Here is a 19,870-nt window from a genome sequence, read left to right as displayed (position 1 = left end):
CACCAGGATTTGCCTGGTGCAAGAAAACCTCTGGGTGCCTCTGAGGAAGCAAATGTTACTCCTTTCTGCAGGAATACTTCTGCAACCCATAGTATAAAGATATCCCACCCAACCATCACCCATCCCACACCAAAAAAGGGTGAGGGCTAGAGAAAACACTTATTTCCAGCAATGCAAACACACACACACACACACACACACACACACACGGTTCTGTGTTACCTTTGTTTTTTTCCCTGCACAGAAAATATTTATATCAAACACTGTTCTTTCAGTTAAATTAATAATTGTGTCCAACAGCTTGCACTTTATGTCACTTTTTTATGTCAAAAATAAACAGAAAATATTAAGAATGACAAACTTTGGAAGTGGCAGTGTGACTGCTTATTAAAGATCTGTGGATCAGCAAATGACAGTCACACATTTAATTAAGTTCTCACATCACTGCCAAACATAGGTTATTACTCATCATCTCAAGCTAACCAGCACCTAAGGTAAGTTGTTGTTTCTTTTAAAGACAGCCTTTACTGTACAGATAATGAGCTACCTAGAAATGGGAGAAATTAATGCATCAGAAAAAATTGGGGGGAAAAAACCTGGTAATGTTTATGCACACATGAAACTGTACTTGTGAGAGTATAGAACATGATTTGTTCTCCCCACCATTTTAGCCCTCAGTGGAATTCTTTTTCCAACTGCACACACCTCATCACACTGCCCACTAATGACCGAGAGCCTCCATGTTTACTTAATAACAGCAACAAGCAATGGTCAAACCAGCCCTGTTGCTTCTCTTTCCTTCCATCTCCTTTGAATTTAAAGATTCTGTACTGTTTGTGTGTATAAAATTCAGTAGATATCCATGGATTTTACATATAAAAAAATGTGTACAGAAAATAAATGCTAAGTACAGATTCAGGAAGAATACACAATGCATTTGCAGCAAGCATTAGAAACATCTTTATGCAGACTCTTTGAGATATCTGTCTTAATTTAAAAGAGGAACAATTTCAAAAAGAAACCACAAATAGGTCAAAGGTACAAATACATGAAACTTGACCAGAACACTGCTATCTCTCACCACAAGAGGGCAAACAATCATGGCTCGCTCTTTATACTTTCCCGAGGTGGAAGAGAGAAATGGGACATGCTTGTGAACTTACCTGGACATACACAGCCCAAAAAGTATCGCTTAAAGGTAGGCCTCTGTTTTGTTTATTCAATAAAATATTTGTAAACTAAATCAAAACAAAAACTCACAACTTAAAGGAAGTCAGTGCTTTTGTTTCATAAGAAAATGATCATAACCACATCACCAGTTAGAGGAATCTGTATGGTTAAGACCTGGCACACTTTGATTACAGAAAATGAAGCATTAAATATACTGTAAGTTATAATGCTTACATAATACACACTTTAAAAAAATCCCATTCCAAAATCAAAAAGTCACGTAAATTACTGAAACGATGCAATACGGAAATGTTAAGTGATCCTACCATTTTATTCTTAACTGTTATAAAGTGATATGGTAAAGTGATTTGCTTTTGCTTATTTCTCTCTCAGATGCCAACATTTAAAATGAGATGGGGATAACTTTATTTTGAATTTACTCAGGTAATTTGAAAACACTAGGGATAAGAAGTTATTCCCAAAAGAAATTATTCCTTTGGTTCAACTGTGACATAAAGCTGTGGTCGCCAACCTTTTGGACCTCACAGACCACAATGGCAACCTCTGACATAAAGAATAATTAGCATAATAGGTCGTCAATATTACTTTATTTTTACCTTAAAAATAAACAGAAAATGTTTCCAAAGTTACTTGCATATTGCAAACTAGGGAGTCCAGGTGACAGCCACCAAGAGCTCTTGAACAACAAATGCAGTTACCTACACTTGTTTAAGAGGGTCTCTCTCTCTCTCTCTCTCTCTCTCTCTCTCTCCTCCTCCTCCTCCTCCTCCTCCTCCTCCTCCTCCTCCTCACACAGCCCCCTACACACACACACACACACACACACACACACACACACACACACAGAAACCCAGGGTTAAAATAAGATGAGAATTTCAGGCAGAACAAAGTGCTGCAGTCACTCCCGACATAAATAAACATTATAAATATGTAATGGCTGGTTCTTCTTAGGGCTGCATCTGTGAAACCAACTACAGTTAACCCTTAAATAACAGGAGTTTGAACTGCAAGGATCCACTTTTGTGTGGGTTTTTTTTTCTTCAATAAATACTGTAAATATATATTTTCTTAATAACATTTTCTTTCCTCTACCTTACTTTATACATATAAAATCTGTGTCAGTCAACTGCTTAGGTTATCAGTAAGGCTTCCTCACTTGGATTTTCAGCTGAGAGCAGAAGTTGGCACCCCTAATCCCTATTCTGCTCAAGGGTGAATTGTATTACCAAGAGATATTAATGATATTCAAATAAATTTGAAAACAACTTCCAGAAGTCACCTGAAGAGAACTTTGAGACCCACTCAAACTCTATCTTTCCTAATTTGCTAAGGTTAACTTTGAAAACTCCATGAGGAGAAATATCTGAAAAGTTCATTCCTTTGTATTTTTTACTATCATATCAGAATTCCCATTAAAAAGAGTTATTCATAGCAGAATTCAAGAAAGCCGATTTAGCAGACACTACCCAATCAGTAGGTTCGGCTCCTGATGATGTACCCATTACCAGATCTGTGACCTCCTAACAGCATAACCAACCAGCTCTGTGACCTCCTGGGTATGCCCTTTACCAGCTTTGTTCCTCCTGATGCAGTGCCCCATTTCCAGCTCTGTGCCTCCTGATGCAGTGTCCCATTTCCAGCTCTGTGCCCTCCTGATGGTGTGCCCATTACCAGCTCTGTGCCCTCCTGATGGTGCCCATTACCAGCTCTGTGACCCCTAAATGGTGCCCATTATCAGCTCTATGACCACCTCATCCTCACTATAAAGGGAAAGACCATCATCCCTCTCACTCCTTGACTCCAGCATCCTCCTGGAAAAGGCCCAAGTGTTGTTCTCTTGTCCCCAGGAGAAACATGACTCACCAGAATGTGAAACTAGCCAAGGAGCTGCTTTCAGATCTGAGACTCAGCCTGCCCCACAGCCCTCAAGCTCAAGGACCAGTGCTGCAGCTGTCCCATGGACTGACCAGGTCCAACCAAGTACAGACTAAGTCACAATTCCCAACAGCTGTGCCTATAAGGTCAAAATGACATTTTATCCCGATCAACCTGATACCATTACTGCACTCTAAGCTGGTTCTACACTTGAATAGATTAAAAGAATATTATTTATTTATGCCATATGCCCTGGATAGCCCAGCAACACTTGTCTTCTGGGGTTGTGGTGAGGATTGAATGAGGTCATAAATAAAAAGCACTTTATATAATAACTAGCATTTTATATAATAACATAATAAGCAACCATAAAATCTTAACTATTGTTAATTTTATTATAATAATGATGAAAAAATACTCATCATCAACAAACATAGAAAAAAAAGCAGGAATGAGATACTATTTCACACCCATTAGGATGGCTATTATAAAAAAAAAAAAAAAAAACCACCACCACCACCACACACAAGTGCTAGAAAGTGTGAGAAATTAGAACCCTTTCATATTGCTGGTGGGACTATAAAATGAGACAGCTTCTGTGGAAATAGCATGGCTGCTCTTCAAAATTTAACACAGAATTACCGTAAAAGCCATAACTCAACCCCTAAGTATATACCCAAGAGAACTGAAAGCAAGGACTCAAAAAGATACCCGTGTTCATAGCAACATTATTCATAATAGCCAATAGGTGAAAACCCACATGTCCGGCAATAGATGAATGGATAAACAAAACATAGTTGTGAAACAGAAAACAAAATGAAGTTCGTGGCACAAAGCTAAAACCCATGTAATTCCCTTAAGTGATAAGAGCACTAGGAGCATCTTATGTTATACTGAGGTGAATCTCTGGGTCAGTTCCCAGACGGGGCTGGTCACCAAAAAGATCCAGCCATGATTAGAAGCTTGGAATTTTCTGCCCTACCTCTATTCCCAGGAAGGGGACAGGGACGGGAGGTTTGAGTTAATGCTCAATGATGCCTGTGTGATGAAGCCTCCATAAAAAGCCCAACAGTATGAGGTTCAGAAAGCTTGCACGTTAGTAAATGCATCTACATGCCTGGAGGGTGGCACTCCTTAACTCCACAAGGACAGAAGGTTCTGGGTGCAGGAACCTTCAGGACCTCACCCTATGTGCCACTTCATTTGGCTGTGCATCTGTATCCATTTTATACAGTGGATCAGGAAACGTAACTAGCTAGCATTTCCCTGAGTTCTATAAGTCATTCTAACAAAATTTCAAACCCAAGGAGGGGTCATGGGAACCCTGATTTATTGCCAGTTGGTCAGAAGTCATATAACCCCAATGTGGGATTACAGTAAAAAACTACTTCCCATTGAACAAAAATAGGGAATTACAATACTCAGCCCAAGGTAATTTATATAAATTCAACTGAATAAAAACACATAGTATATGTATATGTATATGTATGTGTATGTGTATGTGTATGTGTATATGTATGTATATATGTGTGTGTGTGTATATATGTGTGAGCACATTCATTTCTTTCTGTTCCTTCTCACCTAAGGAAAAGCACTGGTTCATTTTGCCAACACTCCACTTACCACTGGGCTTGATCTCTCGGACGTAGTTGCTGGGGAACCAGCCAGTCCTACCGTTGTGTGTGCCCTCCCACCAGCCCCCTTCCTCCACTCGAGTGACATGGATGACATCTCCTTTCGTAAAGGAAAGCTCATCTTCATTTGTCTGTTGGAAGTTAAACTTTGCTCTTACTATCAGTTGATTGTTGCTATTATCGGTCATGTCCTAAAAAAGAGAGAAAAGAAGAAAAATTTCATGAAGTACTAAGTCATTATGGAATAATTATATATTTTACTATTGTAAATATAGTATGATTGCCCCTAAACAGCATAGGAAGGTTTAACTTTGAGAAATTTAAGTTTCCTATCTCCCACAGTGCACCTTGACCATCCACCACCCCATTTCCAGTCCAGGAGGAAACTCTTAATGGCCTGAAAGGTCTTATTCCTGTCACTGTTATGTCTACATATACACATTTTCATGGACTTACATTATGCATACTTCTTTATAATTTATAAAAAGTTAATACACTGTAGTCATTTTTTCAGGAGTACTTATAGTTACTTTAATCTTAACTAACTTTATGGCTTGCCATAATTTAGTTAATCAATTCTATATTACTGGATTTAAGGTTATTTTGAGTATTTTTTTTATTGCAAAACAAGGCTGCATTAAAACTATATGCGCTTCTATCTTTGAACATATCAGTAAATAAATATATTGTTAAACTCAGGTCACAGAGCATGTATGACATTCTCAATTTTAGTACCTATTTATAAACTGTCATCCAAAAACATTTTACAAATTTATACCAAGCTACATTCCAACCAACAGTATCTAACCAATACTGATTATCAAGTATTTTTATTCTTGCCAACTGGTGGGAAGAAATGGCACCTCACTTTAGTTTGCATTTTTCTCAGAGATTAAGCATTTTTACAAATCTCTCAAGTGTGGAAGACAAAGGCAGACTTGACTAGAGTTTCTTTTTATCTCCATCTATATCCTAGAATGGGTAGTGGAGGGACTTGCAATCCAGACACACCATAAGAGCAAACGAGAAAAACAAAAATCGTGCCCTCCTGGCCCAAGGAGCAGCAAAGGAGCAGCAGGCACTGACAGTGGGTATAGGCACTCAGCCTGCACCTGGGAATCCACAGAGACTGCACAGGACACCCCACACCCCACAGAGAGCACCAGCACTCCACCTTCGTAGGTGATATTAGCAAAAATTAGATAGGGACTCCCAGCCTCCACCCAAACCAAGTGGTAGCAGGCTACCACATCATTAAATATCCTATAATATTTAATTCTTATTTATCTATTTAAATTTTAACTATTACATATATAAATATAAGTACTTATATATTATATTACATATTAACTATTGTGCATTATAAATATATAACAAGGCATCCTCCCCTGCTCCCCTGCACTCCACCCAGTCCCAGGAGACCACCCCGACCCAGAATCTCCTCACATTCCATCCAACCTCAGGAGAGGACTAAGGCAAACTAAGCTGTCACTGGAACCTATAGTCTATCAACCTAGGCCAGAACCACTCACTAAACCAATCAGGGCCGAAGGTTGCTAAGATATAAGATTGAGGTAGGATCCAGCATCTCCTACCTAATACACTCTCCAAAGTCTCCAGGAAACAATATTAAAAAAAAAAAAAAAAAAAAAAAAAAAAAAAAAAAAAAAAAAAAAAACAGCTCATTCCAAGAACATGGAAAATCACAGCTTAAATGAGAAAAGACACTGATACCAATAGCAAGATGAAGCAGATGCTGGGATCATCAGAAAAAGTTTTCAGCATCAAAAGGCCTCAAAAAACAATGACAAATTCTCTCAATACAGAATAAAACAGAAAAGAAACAGAGCTTATAAAATTTACTCAAACTGACAGTGAAAAAAGAAAAAAGAGGAGAGCTTCAGGAACTTGTGGGAAATAACAAAGATCTGAGGCTGGTACCATCAGAGTCTTAGAGGGGAAAGAGAACAGCGCTGAAAAGTGGTATAAGAAATACAGTTGAAAGTGTCCCCAATTTGACAGAAGAATCACACATATAGTTTCAAGAAGCTGAGTGAACCACAAATAGGATTAGCCTAAAGAAATATAGACCACATCACAATTAAACTTTCAGAAAACTAAAGACACACAAAAAAAATATTAGTACAGGATAAAAAAGACATCTGTGGATATGCGAGATCTCAAAACCTTTATTTCCCATGCACCCTTTCTCAAGGAGGGAGTGAAAGATGTGCTCCTTCAAAACAGGGGAATTATCCAAGAGAAAAATGATGGCTGGGAGAAAGCAGTAGAGAGGACTCAGGTCACAAGGAGTCCGCAGGATGATGATGTAAAAAACCTCAGACAGGGCAGCTGGAAACAGCCTGGCTGGTAACCAAGAAACTCGGTGAACCTGAAGATTTCAAGTTCCTTAGGAAGAGGAAGGTGAAAATCCTAACATGTCTGAATTTACAAGAAGAGATTATTAGAAAAAGGCAAAAGACTAGGATTGCAACCTGCAAAAGGTACAGAGAACTGAACAAACAGGCAATAATTATTCAGTCCAAAAAAGAAAGTGTTGTCATACAAGGAAGAACAGTCATAGCACAGATCATGGCTCCATTATGAGTCTGAGTCTAACAATGTTATACTAAACACTGACCTAACAGACGCCAACTCATGAGGAAGAAGAACTGGGAAGAATTTATGCAGGAAAGGAGCTCAGAGGCAACAGAAGAGCCCCAATCCCCTCTTACACTGTGGGAAATACACATTGATAACTCTTCCAATTAAAAAAAAAAAAGTAAGCTTAATATAGATATTTTATTTAGAGACACATAGGCAAATATATAAAGAATCAAGGGGAAAAATGGAAAGTTGTTGGCTCTACTGATTTTTTTCCTAATACCAAATCTTGGAGAATTAATTGCCTGTTTAGGTACATGTATCACTAAACAAAAAGATACAAAAGATACAGCATAAACACAGTGTTAAGGCAAATCTTCAAGAAGAGGAGCTGAAAGAATTCCTAAAATATTTATTTATTATTTATTTATTTAAATTTTAACTAGTATCCTTATAATAAAAGCATAATATGCAAATCACAGAATGGCAGAACAACAGGTCAGTGGGGGTCGAGAACAGCGAGCAGGCAGCACCAGGCAGCCAAGACACAAGCCAGCAGGCAGAGGGAGGGGGTGGTAATCAGGGGGCGCCTCCTCTGATTGGCCCACCTGTCGCCTCCCACAGAGGGAGCGGGCCTAAGTCATCAGTTGGACATCCCCTGAGGGCTCCCAGACTGCGAGAGGATACAGGCCAGGCTGAGGGGACTCCCCCACCCGCCAAGTGCACGAATTTTCATGCACTTGGCCTCTAGTCCTATATAATTAAAGGTTAATATGCAAATTGTCCCCTGGACCAAGAGTTCCACTGGGAATTTGACCACGGGCAGGGGCCGGCCAGGAAACCACTCGTGGCCCCTCTCCCCAGCCAAGGCCACTCCTGATCAATCCTGGGCAGGCAAGCCTGACCCCACCCATGCACGAATTTGTGCACCAGGCCTCTAGTATACTATAAATACTATATTATAAATATGTATATGTTATATTACATATTAACTATTACACATAAATATGTAAAAATATTTAATAATTCAAATAATACATTAAATATTATTTGAACATTTAATGCATACTTAATATTTAATACTTAGAATATTTAATGAACAAATATGCCTTTGACATTTGGCAACAAAAGCTCTGGCCAACACTGTCAACACAAGCATAATGTTTGCTGGCACACTTGAATGTGAGAAGTGGGATAAAGCTCGCTTGTCCATGTGAAGCTCTCTTTTTAAAAAAATGGCACATTTTCTTGGTTCAATTTTCCTTGTTCTGAATCAGTGAAACATTATCGGGCTTATGATGCTGTATCAGATTCTCTCTTTCTGCAAACTATTGTCCTCACTCATCAGTTGTTGTCTAATAATCTTCATTATTCTCCTATTTGTGACTTAACCTGGCTTTTGGTAAAAGCACAGCAGCCGATCCTGGTGATCAAGTCCCACAACAGAATACAACACAACAAACAAACCTGCAGAGCAGGCCCCTAAGGAGGTCAAACTGCCCCTGGGTAACCCCACTACTCATCCCATCCACCTCAGCTCAGAAACCAGTACGGAGGCCCACTCTGCACACAAGTTTGGCCTGACCCAAATTGAGGAGTGGTGACATCTTGTCAGGACCTTATAAATGAGATAAATTACATTCTCCCAACACTTATGAATTCTCTACACTCAAGGGACAAGTTAAGCAAGCACCACTGATACCTTCTCTGCTTCAGAAACACACTCCATTATAGAAAACACAGATGTCTGAGAGAGGAGATGAAAAGGCACAGAATTGCTGAAACCGGTTTGGCTCAATGGATAGAGCATCGGCTTGGGGACTGAAGGGTCCTGGGTTTGATTCCAGTCAAGGACACGTACCTTGGTTGCGGGCATATCCCCAGTAGGGGTGTGCAAGAGGCAGCTAATCGATGACTCTCTCTCATCGATGTTTCTAACTCTATCTCTCTCCCTTCCTCTCTGTTAAAAAATCAATAAAATATTTTAAAGGCACAGAGTGCAAGCAGTACAATCCATTTAAAATTTCAGACTCCATAAATCCAACCAGCACCTAGGTACTACAGAGAAGTATATCCAGATTTTTACAATGTTGCTCTAAAGAGTGAGGATTAGAGGGGAAGATGCCGAAGATAGGCTGAAAGGAGGGTGCACTACAAAGAGCTGTACTCCAAGGACTCTCTACATACCAATTTCAGCCTAACATCACAACAGCTGAGTCAAGAGTGCTCTAGTCACTGTCACTAGTGTCACAAAAATCTGGAAAGAATGTATTTAATCACTACCTATTACTTTGGAATTTTTTCCTTCCCTTTTTTAAAAAGTTCTCCTGAAACTATCCTTGTCATCTATCTGAGCTCAACATGACATCCACAACAGTCTAAAACATAGCAAGCTGAGCAGAAGAGGCCAGTTATAAAATAAGTATATGCTGTGGAATTCCATTTATGTAAAACACAAAACAAGTTAAACTCATCTTTACTATTAGAAATCAGAAAAGAAAAAAAAGTCAACACAAAAAAAATGTCAACTCCCTTTCTTCCTAGTGAAAAGAGAGAGGAGGCTTTAATATATATTAAAATTCACTAGGAGTATTTACCTTGTGTTATTAAAATATATTTTTTTTTAAATCAGAACAGCAGATGCCCTTAGGAAAAGCAGACACAACAAAGGCAGGCCAATTTGTCTCTTGATCTGGGTGCTTACACACTGGAAATGTTCAACTTGTACAAATTTATACAGCAGTTTGCTTAGGATAAGCACAGTTTTATATATATAGGTACGTATGTATATCTATATGTGTATATGTATATGTATATGTATATGTATATGTATATGTATTTTACATGTCAATATAAGTTAATGATGGAAGGAAAATGAAAAGGGAAAAGGTGATCTTCACCACCAGGTAGGGCACACCCTAAGGTACCTCCCTCCTCTGGAAACAGTAATCTATACCCACCACATACATTCTTAATGGCCTATTTCTGATTCCTATATTCAAAGCACCACCATCAGTATCTCACATCTGAACTTAAATACTTCGTTTTATCCAATGTTTTGTAATTTATCCTAATAATCCAGAACCAGGATATCCTGGTGTGCTGCCTTCACACAAACTCCTCCCTCTTCTCCACTCCCTGAAAGTACCTATAATCTCATTTATAGAAGAAAAGGTTGTTGAGGAGTAAAAGACCCAATTTCTACTCCAATTGTAACTATCTACCAGTCCTGTGATCTTGGTAAATACTTATCTTAATTTCTCTAAGCTTCAGTTTTCTCATATAGTATTTCATCCTATACAATAAAAGGCTAATATGCAAATAGACCTAACGGAGGAACAACCTGAACAACCAAACAAAATTGAACAACCAGTCGCTATGACATGCGCTGACTACCAGGGGGTATGTGTGGAATATGGCAGGCATTGGCCGCAGCGGGATGGTAGAGGTGAGCAGGGGCACCAGATTAAGGCAGAGCGCCGGTTGCTATCATCAGGGTGGACTTCTGTTGGTTACTGAAAATTCTTTGCTCCTGCCAGCGCCAGCCCCACTCACACCCACTGCTGGTTTGCACCCACTGCTGGTTTGCACCCACTGCCGGTGCCTGGTGCCTGGTGCCGGTCTCAATCACTCTGCGCCATCAGTAGGTGCAAGCGCAGCTACTGGTCCTGATCGTCCCCAAGGGCTTCTCTATCTCACCCTGATCCTGAGGGACAATCAGAGCAGCAGCCACTGCTTGCACCTGCTGCTGGTATCGGCCCCAATCGCTCCGTGCAATGCAATCAGCGGATGCAAGCGGGGCCAGCAGGAGGGGGGCTGCCAGCAGACAGGGGGACAGGGGACACAGTGGGAGGGGCTGGGCAGGGGCACAGAGGATGGACCAAGACGCGGCCCTGTGCCTACTACAGCCTTGCAGCCCACAGTTCCTTTCAAGGTGCACAAATTCGTGCACTGGGCCCCTAGTCAAATATAAAATACCAGAAATTAGACAATATTCTGTGGTTTTTATATTCCACCAAATACTATCAATTATGACAACAACTGTAAGACACATGCTACTTTCAGACACGTTAAATTTTTTTTAATAAAAAGGTCATAGAATTGATTAAATATGGCACGTTAGAGAAGCATATTTTCTAAGTTTATGGTAGAGAGGAACTAAAAATATTTTTTTAAGTACCTGTGTAATAGATTTTACTGTCTTGCATGCCCTGGAAAAACATTTTGTGAACTCAATAACAAAACACTAGAACTTTTCAAATCTGCCTTCATCACAAGGCAGGAAATCTGTTCTAGAACAAATAGATGATGAGTTCATAGACACTGAAGCAACATTATGCAGACAACTAGCACTGAGGTGGTAATTAGGCGAGACATTCTTAAATAGAGATGTAAGCAATTACTGCAGCACCTTGAAGATACTGATCCTTGCTTTTGGGATGGTAGTGCCTTACACAATTTCAAAGCTAAGCTTTATTTTAATGAGGTCACATAATGTTCAAGAAACTACAAGTTGCTTTTGTTAGCTTAACTTTTTTATTATGGGAAATTTCTAACACAAATGTAGAAAATTATAGATATACTTCCAGGTTACCATCACCCAGCTTTAAATAAAAATTTTACCAATCTTGTTTCATTAGAAATTATTTTTATGTAAGAAAATTACTATTAATAACACACACAAAAAATCTAAGGACAAATAATTATTTTGACCCAGCATGGTAAGAGAAATCTCCCCATGTTCATTTCACTAGCAAATAATTGCATCTACCAGTCATAGACACAAAAGCAGGTGAGATGACTGAGGTCTTTTACTTCTGCAGTAACTTAAAAAAATTTCTTTAGCTAATGAAAAATTAATCCTATACTTACTGTGATCTCAGTAACATTCACTACCAACTCTACATTTAACTTTATTTTACTTCAAATTATAAATTTGCAATCTATTTTTTATTTACTCAAAAACAAAAAAATATGAAAATTGCCAAGGTTAAATGTGTGAGACAGTAAATATTTCTTCACCTAGAGTTTGCTGATCTCTCTTACCTTTTGTTCATGTATTTAAGCAAAGCTAATTTAAAATATTTTTCAAGTGGTTTGTGTGGGGTTTTTTTCTTAATTTGACATTATAGTGCTTCCAACACTACAAAATTCCTCTACCATTAAACTCTTTTTAAAAAAATATATTTTATTGATTTTTTTACAGAGAGGAAGGGAGAGGGATAGAGAGCTAGAAACATCGATGAGAGAAACATCGACCTGCTGCCTCTTGCACACACCCCCATCAGGGATGTGCCCGCAACCAATATACATGTCCTTGACCGGAATCGAACCTGCGAGGGACATTTCAGTCCGCAGACCAACGCTCTATCCACTGTGCCAAATTGGTTTTGATTACCATTACACTCTTAACTTCATGGGGTCACTGTAAGGGTTATTTGAGTCCAAGTAAAGCACCTAGAACAATGTCTGGCACAGAAAAATAACTAAAAGCATGTTGCATTGGACACAAAATCAGAAACAGGATGACAGGACTTCTCTAAGAAGAAAAACAAAGATAAATAGCAATCAGAGTTAGCTTGAGTTCAGAAGTGCAGGAACATGTAAAAACTATGTTCCTTCTTTGGCTTTCAGTTTCTAACATGGCCTCGTGTACTAAACTCAGATTTCTTTCCCTCTATAAACTACAGCTCTATTTTTTTTTTTTCTTTTATCAACAGTTCAACAATATTTCTTTCTCTGTTGAAGTAAATAGAAAGATACGGTCCCCTAAAAACTCTACAAGAATTGGCCTCTCTTCAGACTCTGGTTTCAAGACCATTTATGTTTCTAACATAAAAAAATTTACTAAAATGTTGTATGAAAGCAAGGTCACTAATCAAACTAAACGCCAATCATCCATTAGCTCAAAAGAGGGCTCAGCATTTTTTCACAATGACAACAGGGAGCAGCCTCATTTTGCTCAGCTGATGTGATGGCCTCTTTACACATTTTCTCTATTCAGTATTACATTTAATTTTTCCCGTTTCTCAATAACAATTTCACCGTTAATCCTGTATTCTTTGCTAAGAGCCTGTACCCTGACAATTTATAAATGGATTTTTTTTCACTTTCCAAGATGACTGTTAGTCTAAGTTTTCCCCCCATCTCAGTACCTCTCATTACAAAGGAGTCCTCCACCTGGCCCACACGGTTCAGTGGCTGAGCATCAGCCTATGAACCAGGAGGTCGGGGGTTGAATTCCCGTTCAGGGCACATGCCCAGGTTGTGGGCTTGATCCCCAGTGGGGGGCTTGCAGGAGGCAGCCTATCGATGATGCTCTCTCATCACTGATGTTCCTATCTTTCTCTCCCTCTCCCTTCCTCTCTGAAATCAATAAAAATTTATTTTTAGAAAACAAAGGAGTTCCTCCTTCATATACTGCATCCTGACTCAATTAAAGCACTCTAATTCATGCATTTATTAAGAGAAAAACCACTCTCAGGTCTTTTTAGCTTGCAGCCATTGGTTTTTCATGAAACTAAGTATTTTACAAATATATATTATTCCTACAGTTCTGTACATTGTGCATAGCAGATGAGAAAATACTATGCAAGTGACCAGAGAAGTATTTTAAAGCACACATCTCTCTAGATAAACTGATTATGCATCTTAAGATGTAACACTGAAAATAACTAAAGTTTCTCAAAAGCAGTCATTAAGCATTATATCTGGATAATTTGGTGATGAGCAAATGCCAAACCCAAGTAAAATAACAATGGGGGGGGGGTGTCAAACCACCCCTCACTCTGCAACTCTTGTCAATGAAGGCACGTGCATTGCTCCAGATACACCTACGGACATACTCACTTCCCCACAAATTCCAATTCAATAACCACCTCCCTCAAACTTACCAAGCTTCGATACTGGCCCTGGAATAATTTTGAAGTCCGACTGTGGGAAGGCTGGGATCCCAGGGAGTCAAAAGACTTTATCCGATGAGATGAGGGCCGGGCACACACAGAGTCACTTCCCAGTCCAATGTCTGAAAAGGTCGTGAACGGAGAAAAGAGTGAGCTGAGATGCCTGACGCCATGCACCCTCAGTGCACACCAGACTCTAAACTGGGGCAGCCCCTGAGGGACACTCCGCAGACCACAACAAAGCAGGCCATTTATGCAGTACACAAAGCACAGCTTCTGTCTGCCACAGACTTGCCCTCATTGCCAAATCACCTTTCCAGAAATTAATTGGAGATAACTATTTATTAGCTCTTCGCTAGCATAATTTTCAGACTTGTGAAATGTTCTGTAACCTATTTATAATACTTTCACTTCATCTGGAGGGGAAAAAATACCCTTACAAATTCAACTATTTTGCAGAGCACCACTCCATACTCATTCCCAATACGTTGTACCACATGCCCACTTCTCCAGGATCACCATCCACAGAAGCAGCAGGAATTATTGAAAAACAAAAGGAAAAGATTTACTTAAAACCAACAGAAAATCCACTACTAATTTCCAGCTAGAGAACCTTCTGAGATTATTTCCTCAAAATGAAGGCAGCCCAAGCTTTATTCACCTGACCAAGTTGGTGAAAGGATCAAAGGAAACAGCTGTGGCCCTAGCCGGTTTGGCTCGTTGACAGAGCTTCGGCCTGTGGACCAAAGTGTCCCAGATTCAATTCCAATCAAGGGCACATACCTGGGTTGCAGGCTCCTCCCTGGCCCAAGCCCTAACTGGTCAAGGCTCATGAAGGAGGCAACCAATTGATATGCTTCTCTCACATAGATATTTCTCTGTCTTTCCATCTCTCTTCACTCTCCCTAAAAATTCATGCAAAATATCCTCGGGCGAGGATTAACAGTAATAAAAGTAAACAGCTATTACTAGTAAAGTACTTAGTTCTCTCTCTTCATGATTAGACACTCCACACAGGCCAACCAATAAGTAAATGTTAGCAAACAACTTCTTTGAATCTGATTTTTTAAAAAGGAAGCCATGAATAGTTTTCTAAGAAATCACTGTTTTGAGAAGCACATGCCTAGCAATTTCTTAAAGCTACATGGGAACCTTCTGTAAAAATGTCCTTAAACATGATCTCCAGGTCTATTTTTCTGGCAGATGTTTGGATTGGCTTACATCAAAGATGTCAAACTCGTGGCCCACAACAAGTATTTTTGCGGCCCAGTCAATATAACAGTATATAAGAAACGTTCTAATAAAAATTTCTTAACTTTTACAATATCCTGTAATACATAATTATTAATAACGAGCTCTACATTCATTAATAACTGATTACTATAATCATATTCATTCATTTCCCTTAGGCGCCTTACATGCAGGCACACTAACACTAGTGGCAAATATTTTAGCAGGCGATTGCTATGTCATTGTTCTTGGACTGACTTGTTTGGTGTATGCAGCAGAAAATATTTCGCTTTCAGAGAATAAGAAAAATAAGTTTATTTGCATTATGCTTAATTTGTGCAGTTATTAAGTCAAGTTAATGTTCAAGAAAAAATATTAATTTTTATTAAAATATCCTATTATTTTATGTTAACTATTACTCATTTATTTCAGCCCTTTGTATTTATCATGTCTCTATTGAAATAAACCTAAGTTCACAAGAAAATTGAAGCTTTTGTTTTTTTGCAGCCCACATAAATTTAAACCTTGTTTATTTGGCCTGTGTTATCCTTTAAGTTTGCATGCTTGGCTTACATAGTGTCTTATAAAATTTGAGTTAGTTGTCAACAACGAAAAGTCTGAAGATGTCAGAGAAAAACCCAAACTTTCAGTTATTCTTGTGGCTCAGGCAGCCCCTAAACAGCCATCCCAGCAAACAAGTGCTGTGAGGGGAGCCAGGGACAGTTCCTGAGTGCAGAGGGTCTCCAACCCAGGATGGCAGCCCAAAGTGTTCTGACTCAGTTCCTCCCGGACACAATGAAGTGAGTATACTCCATCTGAAGGGCAAGGACAAAAATGGGAAGAAACCATGACAAAATAAACTTAAGAAGTCTCTGATCAAAAGAGACATATCAAAGTCTAACTTTCTCCCAGAAATCTGTACCTAAAATCTGAAAGAAGAAAAAATAAAAATGACCTTAAAACAAAAGAGCCACTAAATCCTTCTTTTAGATCCACAAGATAGAACTTCTCGGAGTTCGTGGGACAGATATAGCCATGAGGAATTTGCACAGAATCTCTCCTAGTCTTCACTTGGTCTGAGAGCCAGAGGAGTATACTGTGTCCCCACCTCCACTCACCCTCTCCATGAGATATGACTGGGGTTCAAACACTGTGAACCTAGTTCCCTCTGGAAACCTTACCAGGTAGGTATTTACTTTAGAGGCCAATTCACTGACTACTCAATTGTCATGATTACACCTCAAAAACAGTCATTAGATCTGTTAATAAATACGAGTTTTAATCAGCCTAATAAAAATCCAGAGGAAGTGCTTCTAACTCCAAGACAGCTTGTGAGTGTCGCCAAACGAATGAGACATTTCTCCTCTGCTCTATTTTCAGGTAGTAACTACTCTGCCCACAGAAAGGAAAACACCTGATATCCATCTGAGGTCCTAAAACGGAAGATTCTGTTCTAATAAGAAAGAAAAAAAAAAATCCCAGCAAAAATGACAACCAAAAATGTAATGCAATAGAAGTTTTTTTAATTTTATTTTATTAATGCTTATTTGTCTTGCTAAAAAAAAAAGAAAGGGCTTTTGCCCTTTTGTCTTCACACCCCATCAAGTTCAATTAAAAAAAAAAAAGATCTTACCTGCTGTTACTTTATTTAAAGTCACTAAGGAACTGAGGACCTTGTTAAAATTCTGCCCCTGGTACAAATCATTTGCATCAAACGTCTGAAAGGAAAAATTAAACAAAATTAATAGAGTCTTGTATTGAGTGCAGGATAAACCAAGTTTTTGCAAAATGAGAGAACCACATGTAGGATTTCCAGGTGAAATCATAAAAATGCAGCACACACAACTTGAAAAATCAGGACCAGTGAGCTCAGCTTCCAGTCTGGGGGTGGTAGGTCCAACAGAATTCCCTTACAGATACCTAAAACCTGGGCCAGAGACCAACTCCCCAGACTCCTTCATAACCCTGAGTGAAAGCCCTTCCCAGGTTAGGGAGCCAACCTAACCTGGGAAGCACTCCAATCCTTCTCTTTTCTGCCAGCACTCCAATCCTTCTCTTTTTAAATTAAGGCAGAGGCCACATGGCAGGCATACTACCAATTTCCTCTCCTAGTCACAGTCAATTCCAAAGCTAACAGCAGCAAAAGAGAAACACAGGCATCAGAATGGATGAGAGGAAAAGGAAGGGGAGATAAAAAGATGCAGATTCCAGAATGAGAACAGATATGAGAGCAAGGGAGTCCTTGACCCTCAGGAACGAGGACTGAGGCCCCACCAGAGCTGTCTAATCTGAAATTCCTTCAATCTGAGCAGCCTAGAGACAATGGGAAAAATTAGGTTTTATTGGGACACATTAAAATAAACAGAGCTCATTCCCATACACTATCTGAAAGTTACACCACACAAAAATAATTTTCAATAATCAAATAATCCACAACTCTGCCAGAAAAATTATGAAAATATTTCAAAGATGCAAATAACAAAAAGATGTGGTATTTAGTTCCACCAAAATGTAAATTGTCTTAACATATTTCCAAGACTCTCTCAGTGGGACAAAAACAAACATGACTAGATATCCAAGAATGAGTATCAGCACAGGAGGACCCAGACTTCCTCTCTCCTCATTTGGTCAGTTCCTCTGCCTCATGGGTCCTGGCAGGACCACCCCCCTTTCCTGCCGCCCAGCCCCAACCTCTTTCCTGGCTAACTCTTACTCATCGGACTTCCCCAGCCTCACTTCCTTCACCAGTCTCAGTTAGGTCCCCTAACCAGGCCCCACCAGCACATTCATCACAAAGACATCATCACATTTAATGTGTATAGGCCCCCTTTACTGTAAAGTCTACAAAAGCAGATTTTACAACACCCAAGATCTAGCAAAATGGCCAGCACACAGGAAAACTTCAAGTTATTTGCTGAATGAATAAATGCACCCATCCATCCACCATTTATTTAGCTGCACTAAATGTCACAATGAGTGCCATTCACATAATGAACAACTAAGAAGAGCCATTCCAAATCTGAGTAATTATTGCTCTTTCTCAAAAATCATCTTCAGTTAATGATCTTCTGCCTTTAATTTGTTGAACATAAACAAACAACAAAATAAAAAATTCAGAAGTTGGAAAAACTTCAAGAAAGGAAGACATCAAATCACTGAGTCAAGAGAGGAGCTGAAAACGCAGCTCACTTTTTCTAAAAGCTGAAAGAGGAAACTAAATGGAACCACAGGACTTAAAAGATATGAATACATCTAAGCATTCTGTATACAAGGACTGATGTATCTCACATAGTTGAAATACAAAATAAAGCTAATTTCATGAAGCCAGATCCTTCCTATAAAAAGAGGAAGCCCTTAGTCTTAAGAACTATCTTATAATATACAATTTAATTCATTTATTCTGATACTTATTTTTAAAGGAATTCCAAGTCAAATCAGAGCATTATCTAGGCTGACATATCACCGTCATTCTTTTTAAATGGGCTAATATATATTTTTTAAAGAATTAAAAGTATTAATCTCAGTAGGCCTCAATTTCTGTACACATAGAACATGTTACTTGTAAAATGCTGGAGTAGGTGATCTGTACCAGTCTTTCAGCTCTAAAGTTATAATTCTTTAGCCTCGGAAATTAAAACTATGGTATTTTACAAAAAGAAATCTACATAAATTGTCTACTAACCTTCATTGTGGTGAAGCAGCAAGTCATAAAACCCAGAAAAACAGGATGTTGAATACTGAAGTTTCCTGTTATTCCAGAACTATATATCTTTCTTATTTGGATACCAGGAAGCGTCTGGTTGGCTAAAACTGCCCACCAATGGGGTACAATGTGACGTCAGAAATTAAGTGAATTCACATATATTCACATTTCTTAACAGGAAACTACACAATGAAATGAGACAAATGCTTACCACTAAGAGGAAAATAATGCATATTCTGAGTCAACAAAATGTTTTGACTAAAAAGTGCTTCTCCACACAAAGATAACAGACTATTTCCTGAAATACTAATCTATTGTACAAAAAGCAAAACCAGAAAAATCTTAGGGCACTGAGAAAGTGTACTATGAGAACAAGAGGAAATTCTCATTAGAACTTTTATAGAAATATCTCTGCAAAAATAGATCAGCCTATATCTGAGAATGACCAGAACATTTAGCACACTAAGTTATTTCCTGGGTCACTTGGTGCTTAAAGAGATAAAAACCCTGGGAGGCTGGCCCACCTCATGTCCTAACCACTGATGCTCTAAGCGCAGCACACTCTGACCTCTGGCTGGAATATGGAGCAAGCTTGAAGGAAAGAAACAAACACAGTGGTTCATTTTCTTCAGGTGGTATTGGGAGTGATTATCAGGAGGGGCTCCCTTGGAACTTTTCTAAACCAAGACTACTTTACAAAATCAAGCCACATCTCAGACCAATTTAATTAG

General features: G+C 38.9%; 1 protein-coding gene across 17 annotated transcripts in view; it reads right to left on the bottom strand.

Moving 5' to 3' along the window:
* Window positions 1-19,870, bottom strand: part of ARHGEF7 (Rho guanine nucleotide exchange factor 7) — a 134,289-nt gene that overhangs the window by 57,761 nt on the left and 56,658 nt on the right. For 10 of the 17 annotated variants that reach the window (XR_006742981.1, XR_006742982.1, XM_036459266.2 and 7 more), the window contains 3 exons: window positions 17,070-17,154; window positions 14,198-14,328; window positions 4,690-4,891 (listed from right to left, as the gene is read on the bottom strand). Coding sequence is in view for 15 of the 17 variants with exons in the window: in XM_036459266.2 (XP_036315159.1) it covers window positions 4,690-4,891; window positions 14,198-14,328; window positions 17,070-17,154 (418 nt within the window). In the remaining 2 variants the exon portion in view is untranslated. Of the gene's footprint in view, window positions 1-4,689; window positions 4,892-14,197; window positions 14,329-17,069; window positions 17,155-19,118; window positions 19,169-19,870 lie in introns of those variants that run through there. The other 7 variants (XM_036459272.2, XM_036459275.2, XM_036459282.2 and 4 more) reach the window with 4 other exon arrangements.

The sequence above is a fragment of the Pipistrellus kuhlii genome, unplaced genomic scaffold (genome assembly GCF_014108245.1).
Source record: "Pipistrellus kuhlii isolate mPipKuh1 unplaced genomic scaffold, mPipKuh1.p scaffold_m20_p_3, whole genome shotgun sequence".
NCBI lineage: Eukaryota > Metazoa > Chordata > Mammalia > Chiroptera > Vespertilionidae > Pipistrellus > Pipistrellus kuhlii.
Note: the sequence above shows the minus strand (reverse complement) of the source record. Positions and strands in the feature narration are given on the sequence as shown.